General features: G+C 43.2%; 1 protein-coding gene across 1 annotated transcript in view; it reads right to left on the reverse strand.

Moving 5' to 3' along the window:
- Positions 1–2581: 2581 nt before the first annotated feature.
- adamtsl5 (ADAMTS like 5) overlaps positions 2582–13825 on the reverse strand; it is a 41927-nt gene continuing 30683 nt past the window's right edge. The window contains exons 7-13 of the mRNA XM_019867256.1: positions 12846–12969; positions 9939–10022; positions 9254–9417; positions 8928–9135; positions 4539–4646; positions 3823–3894; positions 2582–3736 (exon numbers count right to left, since the gene is read on the reverse strand). Of these exons, the coding sequence (XP_019722815.1) occupies positions 3411–3736; positions 3823–3894; positions 4539–4646; positions 8928–9135; positions 9254–9417; positions 9939–10022; positions 12846–12969 (1086 nt within the window). The 3' untranslated portion in view covers positions 2582–3410. The remainder of the gene's footprint in view (positions 3737–3822; positions 3895–4538; positions 4647–8927; positions 9136–9253; positions 9418–9938; positions 10023–12845; positions 12970–13825) is intronic.

Here is a 13825-nt window from a genome sequence, read left to right on the forward strand (position 1 = left end):
GTGGGCTAAAAAAGATGGACTACAGTGTTTTGTTTTTGTAGGAGCCTTTAAACTGCATGTGAGAGCAGAAAGTTGAATCGATAAACGCATTCAATGAAACAGGCCGCGGGAGGCTCAATGTTTGAGTGGTTTGCGCATCGACCTCACAATGCAGCGGCGCGGGGTTCGATCCGGCTCCGGCCTTCCTGTGTGGGGTTTGCATGTTCTCCCCGTGCTTGCGTGGCTTTTCTCCGGGTACTTCGGTTTCCTCTCACATTCCAAAAACATGCATGGCAGGCTGATTTAACACTCTAAATTGTCTCTAGGTGTGAGTGTAAGCGCGGATGGTTGTTCGCCTCTGTGTGTGCGCTGCGATTGGCTGGCAACCGGTTCAGGGCGTCCCCCGCCTACTGCCCGAAGACAGCTGGGATAGGCTCCAGCATGCCCCACGACTCTTGTGAGGATAAAGTGGATGGATGGATGGAAACAGGTCGCATGGAATTTGTTGTTTGAAGCAGTGTGGCCTTAATAAATGCATACTGAAAGATTCAACTCACAATCCCGATGACCTTGGAGGCCAGCTCTATCTCACCTTATTTGTCAGTGGAGCTTGAAGAAATTTGAAATGAACTTTAATTCAAATACTGTACAGTATGTATCGTTTTGGCACCCAGATGAGGTTTATGAAGCAAGATATCATTTGGAACACATACGATAATGACGTTGAAAAATACAGATACATATGTTGGATCAATGAAGGGAATCAGTGCCATACAACCAAATACAGCTTCTTTGTTCTGCATAACAAAGCGAGCTCGGTTACCACAAAACGCAATAGGTGAACAGCGGTGTCACTGTTGAAGACGTCACACGACTGTTCCACAAAGCGATGTTTTGGTTGTCACGCATAAATATACAGTACATACATGTAAATAAGTATTGTGCAGCCATGTCACAAAATATTGAGCAACGGTTAAAAGAAAAATCCATCTCAGAAACGGCATCCATCTTACTGATGAAGTTCCATGTCGTAGTCGTAGCTTGAAATTTTGCAACCGACGCTTGCATCAAACGGGTTCTACTTTCAAATCGTTGTCACATAAATAGAAGAGCAGTCCTTGAAACGCACCGATATCCTTTGTCGTATAAGTGTCACATGCAAGACCGAGGAATTAAGGCAATGTTTTACTGGATGGAGTATTAGCTGCACTACACTTGGACGGTGAATATAACATGATTTTTCTTTTCAACACAAAGATAATCAGTCTGATATCATGGAGGACAACAGAAAATATTAAAACAGAGTTTGGTCGACTCACTCGACAGGCGCCATCTTGCAGCCCAGCCTGCGTGATGCATGCGATGCGACAGTACACGCGAGCCACCTTACCCGGTACACGTTTCTTTCCTACATCCTACGATCAGAATTTCATCATGAAAATTGTTGTAAATATCGACTGGAAGGCGATTTTGAGGCTGGGAGTCACAAAGGGCCATACAGACAGAAGACCGACGCCCACACACGTTTTTTTTTGGCATAATTCACGATGACCGAGAACCAAAAGTTATTTGATAGTATTCTTATGAGCGACCCGGAAACAAGTAAATTACTGGTACAACCACTTTACAAATAATCCAATTTGAACTGCACTTTTCAAACGCTGCTGTGTGGAAGTTGCCTGTGCTGGCTGTAAATTTCCAAAATACCTCGTCTACTCAGAACATTTTTCTGAATCTTTCTCAAAATGATTTTGAAGAAACTTGTTCCAAGCACTGTTCTAAGGACCCCTTTGAGCAGGTTTGTCTATTCCAGGGGTGCTCAAACTTTTTTCGACCAAGGATCTATTTTTCGATCAACCAACCTCCTGCGATCGACCCACACGCACTTACGCACGCATGCCATGATGAGCATCAGCCATAACGGCCTCTAAGATGACCGAAACAGAAAAATAAAGTAGACACAAGAGTTGATGAGCTTGTGAAAAGGATTTCCTGGCTGGCTACCTTAGTGGGAGTCCTGACACAGATGCATGCGACGCACGTTTGCAGACTGTCAACTATCGTAGCTCACGGTGTACTGTTTTAAAATGCTTCTTTGGGCTCCAGATTGCCATTCTTTGGTAGTGCCATCGGTGAAATGCAGATGAAACAAACTCTGAATGAGAATAATGATAACGATATATGATTGAGCGCAACAGCTTTGATCACAAGCTGCAACTGCAGACCGCTGAGCGCTAACAACTTCCGGTGACGCAGGTTATGCGCCAGCGTAGGTTAAAGATTTACCTGCTTTATTTATTGTAAATACTTTTTGTGAAAGTGAGACTGATAGGATGATTAGGGTGCAGTGTGCATTAACAAAAAAGTATATCACAAACATGCACAGAGACACACAAATGTTTGGGGTTTTCGATTGAGATCTACATAATGGGCACCCCTGGTCTACTCAAACGGGCTGTAGAGCCTATAAAAATTCCTACACAGCCTTTATGAAATGGCTGAAATCATAGTCGCTTGCTTGATAGGTGGACAAACATAAAAGGACTGTGGCAAAATTGTGTGGTGCCTAAGGGACGGTCAAACAAAATGTGTCGCAGCTAAATTAACGCTTTGTCTATTGAATTTTATTCAGTGTTTCTTTCTGACATCAGTGAGAATAAAGGAGAATAAATTTAGACACAAAGGCAGGAGTTGTCATCAGGTTTCCAACCATTCTAGTGAGGCATTGACCCATACTTTCCATCTCTTATCGTCGAGGGAAATCTGTGGGGCTTCGAGTCTTTGCCACTTCGCGTGTGATATCTTACAGCCAAGCATGTGCCCATTTTTCGCAGTATTTGTTAAAAAAAAGAAAAAAGATGAAAGATTCGCGAAAACAAATTGAATTCAACAGCAGCAACAGCAAGCGAAGAACTTCAAGATGGCGTCTGAAAAATCATGTGACCGCTTACAGCCAATTAGCATCCATAGCAGACTGTTTATATTACGAGGCTTGGCATGATTATTAAAGGCTGACATTGGGGTCATTCAAAACCAATTGAATCAATTGAAAGGATACCGCTATTGATTGATTGGTGGATTTTTCTTTACAGTTGACAAAAATACAAATAATAATAATAATAATAATAATAATAATAATAATATTGTGAATAAAGATTAGAAAATCAGCAGTGACGTGGGCCTATTTCAGTCAATGCTCTTTGGTATATGTTTACAGGCGGAGGCAGATGTCCACCTAAAGTGCTCTGTAGAATAGTAAACCACGCAGGCTTTTAAATAAACTCGTGTCTCTTTGGTTTCCTGTTATGGAGCGTCTCATCTGATCATTTCGTCATTTCTCTTCGGGGACGACGCGCTGGTATTCAACAGGCCTCGGATTGATGATTGTTTTGAACGTCCAAGAGAAGCTAAAGTTGAGCGGCATCCCACGTTCACGCTGCAGGATATTGAGGTCCTCTTTTGTTGCACAGCCACTCCAGTTGCCGCACCAGCTCGTCCTCTCTGGGTCTGTACGGTACCACGTAACTGTCCTCTTCCAGCAGGATGCGGTTGAGCGTATGCTCATAGTTAATGTGTCGGCGCACCATCAGTATATACTGCTTGCCCTGCTCCAGGTTGGGGCAGTCACACACATTCGGGACCCAAAGGAACTCACGGTGCTCCAGGCGGAAGCTGTTCCGGTATGTATGGAGGATCTGGACGTCGTAACGTGTCTCCTCACCTCTGTACAGTTTCCCCAAGACTCTGGCCCGAAAAACTGATTGTTTGGAAAAAGTACTTTTTTAATATTTCAAATTGACCAAAAAAAAAAAAATCAAAGATGATAAAAAGACTATGACTTACTAAAATCCTTCTGGCAATACTGCCTCTGGCGCTCTCTTCGACCCTTAACCCTGCGGCATTTCCCACAATACCCTGCAGGTTAAAAGGAACAGAAATGAACTCACATGTCAAGTATGAAAAAAAATGGTGACTTGAGGTTACCAGATACATTTTTTAGGAAATGTGTCGGTATCCAGATGATTTTATTTTGTGCCACCGCTTGACGAAATAACATTGGGTAACTTCAACACACCATTTTTTTTCAGTGTCGGACAAAGTGTTAAGAAAAGAAACTACATCGCTCCTAGAAATAAGGCTAGAGCAGGAGACTAATGATGCCCCTTACAATATAAACAAAATTAACCATGTGATGAATCCATCAGAGCAAAGGTCCAGACAGACATGGTTGGATGACCTTGGTGCTGAAGAACTTGCTAGCTTGACCACCAACCAATCAAAGATCTTTTGAGATGAACTACAGCAGAGATCAAAAGCCAGACCCTGTCATGTGACATCAGTGATGTCCACTTAAATGGACTAAAATTCCCATTGACCTACTCCACAGTTTCCTGGAAGTGTCATGGTAAGAAGTCCAAATACTTTTGTTCCGATGGTGTATGAAAGTTTGTTGTGACGTTTGACATGAAAGCCCTTGTTTTCATTTTCAAGAACTCGCTCGGCGTGAGTTGGCAAAGTGTGGGGTGAAATTGGTTCAGATGTTGACACGATGGACTTACTTCCAGGCGAGGGTTGAGGCAGCAGGTTTCTGTGGTTCTCCTCTCGTTCCAGGCGAGGCAAAATGGGATGGCGGGAAGGGTGCCGTGGTGGCTTCAGCGGCCTTACAACTGCTTAGCACAAAAAGAAACACAGTTGTCCAAGCCAATTGGTACAAATGTCACTCACACTTCTCGTTAAGATTTTAATTGAATTCCCCCATGAGCCATTCCAATTTGTATCGATACACTGTGCTATACACACAGTGGTTAACACGTTTATTAGATCACCTGTGAGAGAAACAAGACAAGATCACGCAGCATCATGAAACGCTTGAGTGCAGACTCTTTCAATTTCAGTGAGTCCTCGATTGACCATTTTGAGGTTTTAGGAACTTCAAACTGTATTCATCTAGATGCGCTCAAATTTTAGCCAGCCCTGGGCTTATCTTTTCAGAATCCAAATAGCTATATTACTCAATAAGAAATGTGAATACTAATACCACTAATAATATTGAGTGGCACGGTGACCGACTGGTTATCACGTCCGCCTCACAGCACAAAGGTGCAGGCAGGGTTCAATTCAAGGTGTGGAGTTTGCATGTTCTACCCATGCCTGGGTTTTCTCCGGGTACTCCGGTTTCCTCCCACATTCCAAAAACATGTACCAATTGTTAATGAAACACTCTAAAATTTTGAGTGTTCCATTAACAATTTAGAGTCTAAAATTTAGAGTCTAAATTGTCCCAAGTTGTGAGTGCAAGCGCGAATGGTTGTTCATTTCTGTGTGCCCTGCGAATGGCTGGCAACCAGCTCAGGGTGTACCCCACACGAAGGCAGCTGGGATCGGCTCCGGTATGCCCACGACCCTTGTGAGGATAAGCAGATTAGAAAATGGATGCATGGATGGATAATAATATTAATAATACATAATGGTTTATAAAAAAAAAAAGTATATATTAGCCCCCAGGGGATGCACAGGATGTCAACCAACCTCCCGCGATCGACCCGTTACGCCCATACACACGCATGCCATGATGAGCAACAGCCTGACGCAGAGGCATGCGACTCACTTTTACCGCCTGTTAACTATCGTAGCTCATACGTACAGTTTTAAAATGCCTCTTTCGGCCCTCCAGATTCCCATTCTTTGCAAGTGCCATCGGTGAATTGTACACGAAATGCACTTTGCCTGATGATAATAATAATAATAATAATAATAATAATAATAATCATAATAATAATAATAAAAAAGGCGACATCGCATCAGCTCTGAGCGCAAGCTGCCATAGCAGACTGCTGAGCGCTAACTTCCGGTGACGCAGTTCACGCGCTACCGTACGTTCACCGTGACCTGCTTTATTTCATTTTGTTTTTTCACTACTGTTTGTGAAAGTGAGACTGACAGGATTATTAGGGTTCAGTGGGCATAAACACAAAAAGTATATTACGGTACTACCTAGAGATACACAAATGTTTGTTAGGTTTTTTTTTTTTCCTCTCCACCCCTCGCGATCGACTTGGGACCAGTCCGCGAGCTACCTGTCGATCGCGATCGACATAATGGGCATCCCTGGCTAAACGAAAGGCACTTCCACTAGAATATTTTGTTGTATTTACCCACAGGTGTCCTCCGATGAACGAGCCCCGGGTTCACTCTCTAACACATTTCATCTTCATGTCAACAGCCAGGAGCTTCACACTGCATTTCAGAATAACTGACAAGCTAGCAGGGAAATCATGGAGTGGATCCCATGTAAATAAGGACCCTCTCTATATGTAACTGCATATACGAATAGTCCATCCCGCACATTCTTTGCTGTGCTGCTTTTCATCTGCTTTTTGTGCGACCCAGATGCTCAAAGAAGCATTTACCACTGCAATCAAAGAAAACATGGGGTTCAATAATAATACAAGGAACCCTGCACACGTGTACAGCAGCCTTCTTGGGAAACAGACAACAGATGCATTCTTTAGCAGTAGCAAAGAGCCTGCGGATTTGGATTTTGTAGTTGAATGTTTTTGTTCCTGGCCCTCAGCATTCGCACTCATCATCGGCCACCCACGTGTTCTCATTGTCACGAATGTGTGGCCAGACTGTTGTCCATGATGCTGAAGGTGCAATTAATAAATGTGCGTTTCATTAGTGGTGCATCTATTCCCACAACACCAGCAAAACAAAAGTGCTTGTTAAGGACATTCAGGAACACCACTCATGAAGGAGGACATTAGGACGGTGGAGCCGAACTTGGAGTACACTTGAACACCTCACTGAAGTAGAATACCAATAATTATTTTTAGGTCGTCTTTCACCCCATTCGCTATTAATTTATATCACAACTCTCCACTGTGTGCGCATAAACTTCTGAACCCTCTGCAATGATATTACGTACATACTATGCATTGTATACACAGGGTATGTACTTTGTATAATCACTGGTCTGCATATATTACAATGTTTCATACACATTGGATATGTCACCAAAGATTTTAAAACACCACCACAGATATCAGAGTGATAGCAGAAGCAGTCAAATGACTCATTTGCTTCTCTGTGAAGTACAAGAAGCTCTTGACTCTTGTGACCCTCACGAGTCACAGGGTAGCTAGGCAGATCGGTGACCTGTGACCTTTACGACGCTGAAGGCATGGGATTCCAATCAGACCTCGAGAGCACAAGTGGTTTGTTTAGTAGCTTGAAAATAAAAAATAACAGCTAATGTAATGCTGGGGAACGTCATATCATGAAATGTAATTTATAACTGAACTTGGCCAAAGTTAGGTGGAAAGCCTCATTGTTATTGTTAATATTATTACCGTATTTTCCGCACTAGAAGGCGCACCTAAAAGCCTTCCATTTTCTTAGAAGCTCACAGCGCGCCTTAAAATCCAATGCGCCTTGTGTACGGTCATTGCGGTAATATGTCGACCCCAAAATGGCTCCTTGCTCGAGATAATGCTGACAACGCAGAGTTCAAACTTAAGGCGATCGGTTACGCAGTTAAACACGGAAATAGAGCAGTGGCAAGAGAGTTCAATGTTAATGAGTCAATGTGATAACTTGCTGTTGGTTAAGTGAACTGTGTCACTGCTTTATTAAATAGGTTTGACTGACATCTAATCGTTCTGTTGCCGTTTCAATTGCTCCATCTAGTGGATGCATTGTAAATTGCGTCTTATAATGCGGTGCGCCCAATGTATGAAAAAAATTATAAAATAGGCCATTCATTGAAGGTGCGCCTCATAATCCAGTGCACCTGGTCTAAGCCTGATTTTCTGGGCTTAGACCAGCCCACTTCAATTCAAACCATTGTAATGATGATATTAAATTTTTTGAATTTGATCGAAAATCCAATTTACAGTTGAATGTGCTTCCAGGATCCCGATCAGTGTTTGTTTGAACCAGTCCGAGAACATTCATTCATTCATTCATATTCCGGGGTCTATCCCAACTGTCTTCGTGCAGTAGGCAGGGAACACGCTGAACCGGTTGCCAGCCAATCGCAGGGCACACAAAGATGAACAACCATCCGCGCTCACACTCGCACCCAGGGACAATTTGGAGTGTTCAATCAGCCTGCCATGCATGTTTTTGGAATGTGGGAGGAAACCGGAGTACCCGGAGAAAACCCACGCAGGCCCGGGGAGAACATGCAAAGTCGAACCCACGACCTCTGCACTGTGCCGCGCTAACCACTGGACCACTGGGCCGCCCCAGTCCAAGAATATAAATAGTTAAATTGGGAAAAAGGGCAAAAAGGGTCCACGAGGCAAGTATCCATAGCACCAGATAAGACATTTTACACTTAACAAGGCAGATTTATCAAACATTGATTGAGACAGCTCACACTGCACTTCATGCTTGTGCCCTTATTTGGAAACCTACTCACAATCCTTCCGGTGCACTACTTAGCAGCCTCACGCTAACTTTACTCCGGCAACAGTTATTGGAGGAGGCTTTTTCATCATCCTTTGCTGCGGATCAGATAATGGATGGATGGATGGATTTCAAAATGGATCCGCGGGCCGGAAGGAATTCATGTGCGGGCAATGGGCATTGAGAGTAGTGGCCTGAACAGCGTATATTGCAACCGGACCCAGTCAAAAAAAACTAAACATACAGATTAGTCACTCCAACAACGAGTCTTTTTTGGGGTTTTTTTTTTTTTGGTTCTGAGGGGCCTCAAACGCCAACCCTCCTGTTCCGAAGTCCTTCCCAATGAGCTCCTACTGCCCCCAGCTCAGTTGTAGCACTGCATATCTTCTCACAAGCGCAGAAATGGTACGGTGACAATGTGTCAATGTGATGACAAACTACTATTTTGAGAATGTGATGCAGATTTAACTCTGTTAGTTGCAAAACCAAAACGATGGAATGTAGTCAGTGATGAATAGAGAATAAACGAGGCTTACACCAGTGGGGACGGGTGCTCACTGGGGGAGGCCGGGTAGTGGTGGTGGTTGTGGTGGTAGTGGTTTTAATGATGGGTACCGTCCACGGGAGGTAGTTGGCGCTGTGGTGAGCTTGACGCAGTGGACTCCTCCCATGGTGGAGGTCGTACTGGTCTGGTGGTAACCAGTACTCATACTCAATGCCTGGGTTTCTGTCTGTGGCAAGAACCTGTACACACGATGACCACATAGAAACATAAAGACGAGATAAGTCAAGGTTTTGCGTTTACCGTCTTGAGATGTTGTGTGATTAGGTGCAGATGTCCAAACGCTTTTGGGTATCTCACCATTAGACGCAAGTCTTCCCGTGTTGGCCCCGGGACCTCAAAGCTCTCCCAGGTGTCAGCTGAGCGCCGGTATAGAAGTTTGGTTCCGGCTATATTGTACTCGCCCGGGACACTGATCTTCCAGTTACCGTTGATGACGAACTGGGAGCGACCATTCTGGAGAGCTTTAAGCGGGAAGAGGGCAATGATGGAGTCAAAGCTTTCTGTATCAGTGGATCCCAATGAAGTCGGGAAGTGGGTGGATTTAGGGGTGCATTGAAGAAAGAAATAAGCCAGATGCCCAAATAAGGTCAGGCTGTCTCGACGAAGTACTGAAGGAGATTTTCCATGACATATAGTGGAAACGAGCACATTCACCTGCTTTGGCCCGGTGGCCAGATAAAGCTTTCATATGTGGCCATCTCAAACCACAGTGTGTGCCATTACTAGGCCGCTTTTATTTTGGTCTCATAAACAAGATGAGAATAGAAGTCGTGGCTGTTCTGTTGCCACCACACATCCAGTGAGCAGGCAGGGCTGGCTGAGCCCCGACCGTCACTGGGGGATGAGGAAGTAATAGCAAGGCCAGGAAATTATTTGACATGTCGGATTTACAAGTGTAGCCATGGAGCTGGTGTCAAAGCAGTAACAGGAAATAGATACAAACATCAGAGCAGGTGGCCCGCGTGTTTGTCCGTGAGCTTACCAAGATAATTCCTGCTGTTATCCGTGACTCGGATGTGAGTGGCTCCAGCTGGTATCTTGGTTACTTCGTTGTATCCAAAAGGACCTCCGAGCCGACAGAAGAGCACACTCCATTAGAGACTTGAATCTATTCATGCGGTCACATTGCTCTCAGTATATACAATTGAACTGAATTATTTTTCATTTCCATTTTATTGACCTCGAGCAGTGGCTCGTAACCTTCTTAGAGATACCGAACCCAACCAGTTAATATGCACATTCACCGAACCCTTCATTAGTGAAAAATAAATATATATATATATTTGTTTTACAAATTCAGGATATAAAAAAAAAAAACCACAACGCATTTGTTAAAAACAGAAAAAAGTAAATAAAATTTCAACCTTGTGAGGATAAAGCAGATCGGAAAATGGATGGATGGACGGATAGTCTCCTTTTAACAGGATCCATGACATTTCATCTTTGCGCTTTTGCAACAATGTCATCATTGACACGTTCAAATAGATTTGATGACAATAGCAAGTAACAACGAGTAACATTTCATGGGACTGCTTTACAAGCACCTCCACTTGCACTTTATGAATGAGTTGAAATCACAACCAATCATTCGATGGTAATATTTTACTCCTGAGTGACAAAAAAAAAAAAAAAAAAAAAAAACAACAACAAAAACAAACAGCTGAGAAATCTCAATGGGTCCCCCGCTGTTCCGGAATGAAAAGCTCATGGTAATAGTCTTTTGCTGTCGGTTTCTCTCCTCCTTACGAATTTCAGGGGGGAAACTCTGCACAGGTTTCCAACGTCAGACTTCCACACAGGCCCCGATGAACTCTAAAGCATCTGACCTTGCGGGAGCATTTGTGTCACCGCCCTCCGTCAATTCGCTCTCCGTTTGCAAGCAAAGCTGCAGTATAAGGAGCAAAGCTCCCAGGAACGAAGTCACCCAAACAAATGAGACGTTATCAGCTTGTTTTCTCCTTGCTCGCGTTCACCCAATATGACCTGCAGCCTGGCCCTTCCTGCGCACAACCGTGCGTGCGGACGTCACTGTTTCACGCCAGAGCTGTTGCGGTCCCGTGAGGTGACGCCCCTAACCAATAACAATTCATATTTTTCATTATTCAATCTTTCAAGGGATCTTACTATGTCAATGCTCATGCAATCTTACCATTGTTTTTAACCCTTTCAGGGAGAGCGGTTATTAGAGTGGACAGCTATTCAAATGTTGTTTTGAACCCTTATGGGTATCCACTGCCATTATTTTTTTTTCTTCATGTCTAAAGACCAATAAAAACACTTGAGAAATAATTCCTGATGTCGGTTATCATTTGTGCCTGAGAGGGTTAATTTTAGAGGCTCTCTGACTAGGCAAAAGTGGCTGCACTCTGATGTCGAATCCATAGATGTCCCGCGTCATTCCTTTTATGGTCTTTTTTTTTTTTTTTTGGTAACTTTTCACTTCACTTCACAGATTGCTTATGGGCCTGAAATAATGATGGTGGGATGACTGACAGACTGACGTGCCCACCACTGGGGTAGGGGTAGACCTTCAATTTTATCCACGACAATAGTGAGATTTAATGGTGTACTGTATATCAAAGGGATGGGTTATACCATGCAAGTGGTCATGAGGTTGTGGCTGGTTGCTGTAAAATACACAGTAGGTGTTCTATATATGACTAAAAAGGGTGAAGAGAAAGTAATCCTATCCGATCGAGAAACAATTTGCGCTGTCTATGCGGGAAGAGAAGCTGTAATGTCATAACCAGTATGATCTCATTCAGACGGCTCATTTCAATAGATCGTAAACATGTACAGGCGTACCTTTGTTTATTTGTTACCATCAAATCAGTTTTGAAATACAGCTTCAAGTCTTTTAACAGATCATTTGATGTTTTCAGAAGGAAAGAATATCCGCATTGATTCCAACCTTTGTTTTGGGTCGAGAAACAATTATTTGAATGAATATCTGAAAGGGATTGCTGCCTTCTGACAGAACCAGCAAAGATGTCACACAATCGCTATTTTATGATCATTTGTCGTGTGGTTTATTCTGAATGTCACTGTTTTTCAGTGATGTTCAGAAGTGTACGCCTCTGTGTCAGTTAATTAGCTAAAGTTAGGATGCAGAGAGTGTTTGTAGAGTGGCGAACTTCTTTTTACGCTTACATGCATTTTAGTAAGAATTGCATTTTTATTCGTCATTAAAATTAAGGCACCAAGTGTTGGATTGTTTTTAAATTTTAAAAAATGGCTATGGTTAACATCATTTTACAGTTGCATGACAGTTAATAATGTGAAAACCAAAAATTGTCTATACAATAAAAATTGGATGATGGTTCCGGTCCGACCCTGCATGCACAAATTATTCATACATTGTTATCTAGTTTGTAAACCAGTTTCAAAATCCAAATTGTTGTTGCCCCAATGCATTAACTTTGTGCTTGATTATAGTGTTGAACATACAGGAAAGAAGATGCTAAATTCATATGGACTTTTGTGTGTCCACATACCGAGAGTATTACAGGATGTACCATCACAGGTACACGTTTTGGTGATAATAAGCCTATAATAAGGTCGATTGGATGCCTTGACTTGGGATTCTGCACAAACCTCTTCTTTCAGAGACCTTAACCACTGCAATTTTGAACTACCGGTTGTTAGTTTAATTTTGATTTGGAGGTTAGCCAACAGCTTTTGGTTAGCGTAAGAGTTTCACAAAAGCCTCATGACTAAACATCAGTGATGAGAAATCAAGCCAAGAGCCGAGTATTATCCTGACATCAAGTAGGTCTGAAAGTGATTCCTCATGTTGATTTTTGCACACCCTTGTGTGTGTGTGTGTGTGTGTGTGTGTGTGTGTGTGTGTGTGTGTGTGTGTGTGTGTGTGTGTGTGTGTGTGTCCTACCTGCCTCCAGGCCGTTGCTCTGGTAAACACTCCTGTGGTGAAGGCAGGTGGTGTTTTTCCCTCCACAGACCATGCAGGCATCCTCTTGCTCCTTTGAACCCAAGATGGAATCACAGCCAGGCTTCTATATGAAGCGTAGAAACATGCTTCGTGAAATGTTTACCATACAACAGGGATGAGGATCCGATGGGATGTCTGTCCTAAGTGCTTTTTGATTGCACATGATCTGGCGAGAGGCAGCCTTTTTTGTTTATGTTGTGTAGTTCTCCACAACTGCATTTCGACTTAGGATGACCCGCGCACGCACGCACGCAGGCACGCAGGCACGCAGGCACGCACGAACGCACACACCTTCTGTTTCTTCTCCCTGTCATTTTTGTGTCTTTAAAACATTTATTTGCAGCAAGGGGCTCAATGAGGGTCTCGAGGAATTCCAAAACACAGGGTGATAATAGTTGCTGCTGCATAGATTACAGTGAATGGTTTTGTTTTTACTTCAGCCTTCGATTCCAGTGATGCAGGGCAATCTTCCAGGAGACCTATAATTAGCCTCCCAAAGTCTTTTAAAAACACGGCAAGCATATATGGGCATTCCAGGAAATGAATCCCTGGTGTGAAGGTACAGTGCACACAACACAAGCCCCCACTGGGGGTGCGAACATGGCCCAGCAAAATAACCAAATCAAGAAATTGCATCCGTATTAATCAAATGGATCTCAATATTACTTTGAGCATCTGCTCTACTATCTTAGACTTTTTGGCTGCTCAGTTTTTGTGACTTTTCAGGCATGAAAATTAAATCGAGTTCCCAAACTTTACTACATCGGGTGTGTTGAACTTTACTACATCGGGTGTCATATACCTGTACAGTCCTGTGTGTACTTTTTCAACGTGCTCATCAAATTTATTGGAACAAAATTCTCTCTCTCTCTCTCTCTCTCTCTCTCTCTCTCTCTCTCTCTCTCTCTCTCTCTCTCTCT

This window comes from Hippocampus comes, unplaced genomic scaffold (assembly GCF_001891065.2).
Source record: "Hippocampus comes isolate QL1 unplaced genomic scaffold, H_comes_QL1_v1.1 scaffold2, whole genome shotgun sequence".
Lineage (NCBI taxonomy): Eukaryota > Metazoa > Chordata > Actinopteri > Syngnathiformes > Syngnathidae > Hippocampus > Hippocampus comes.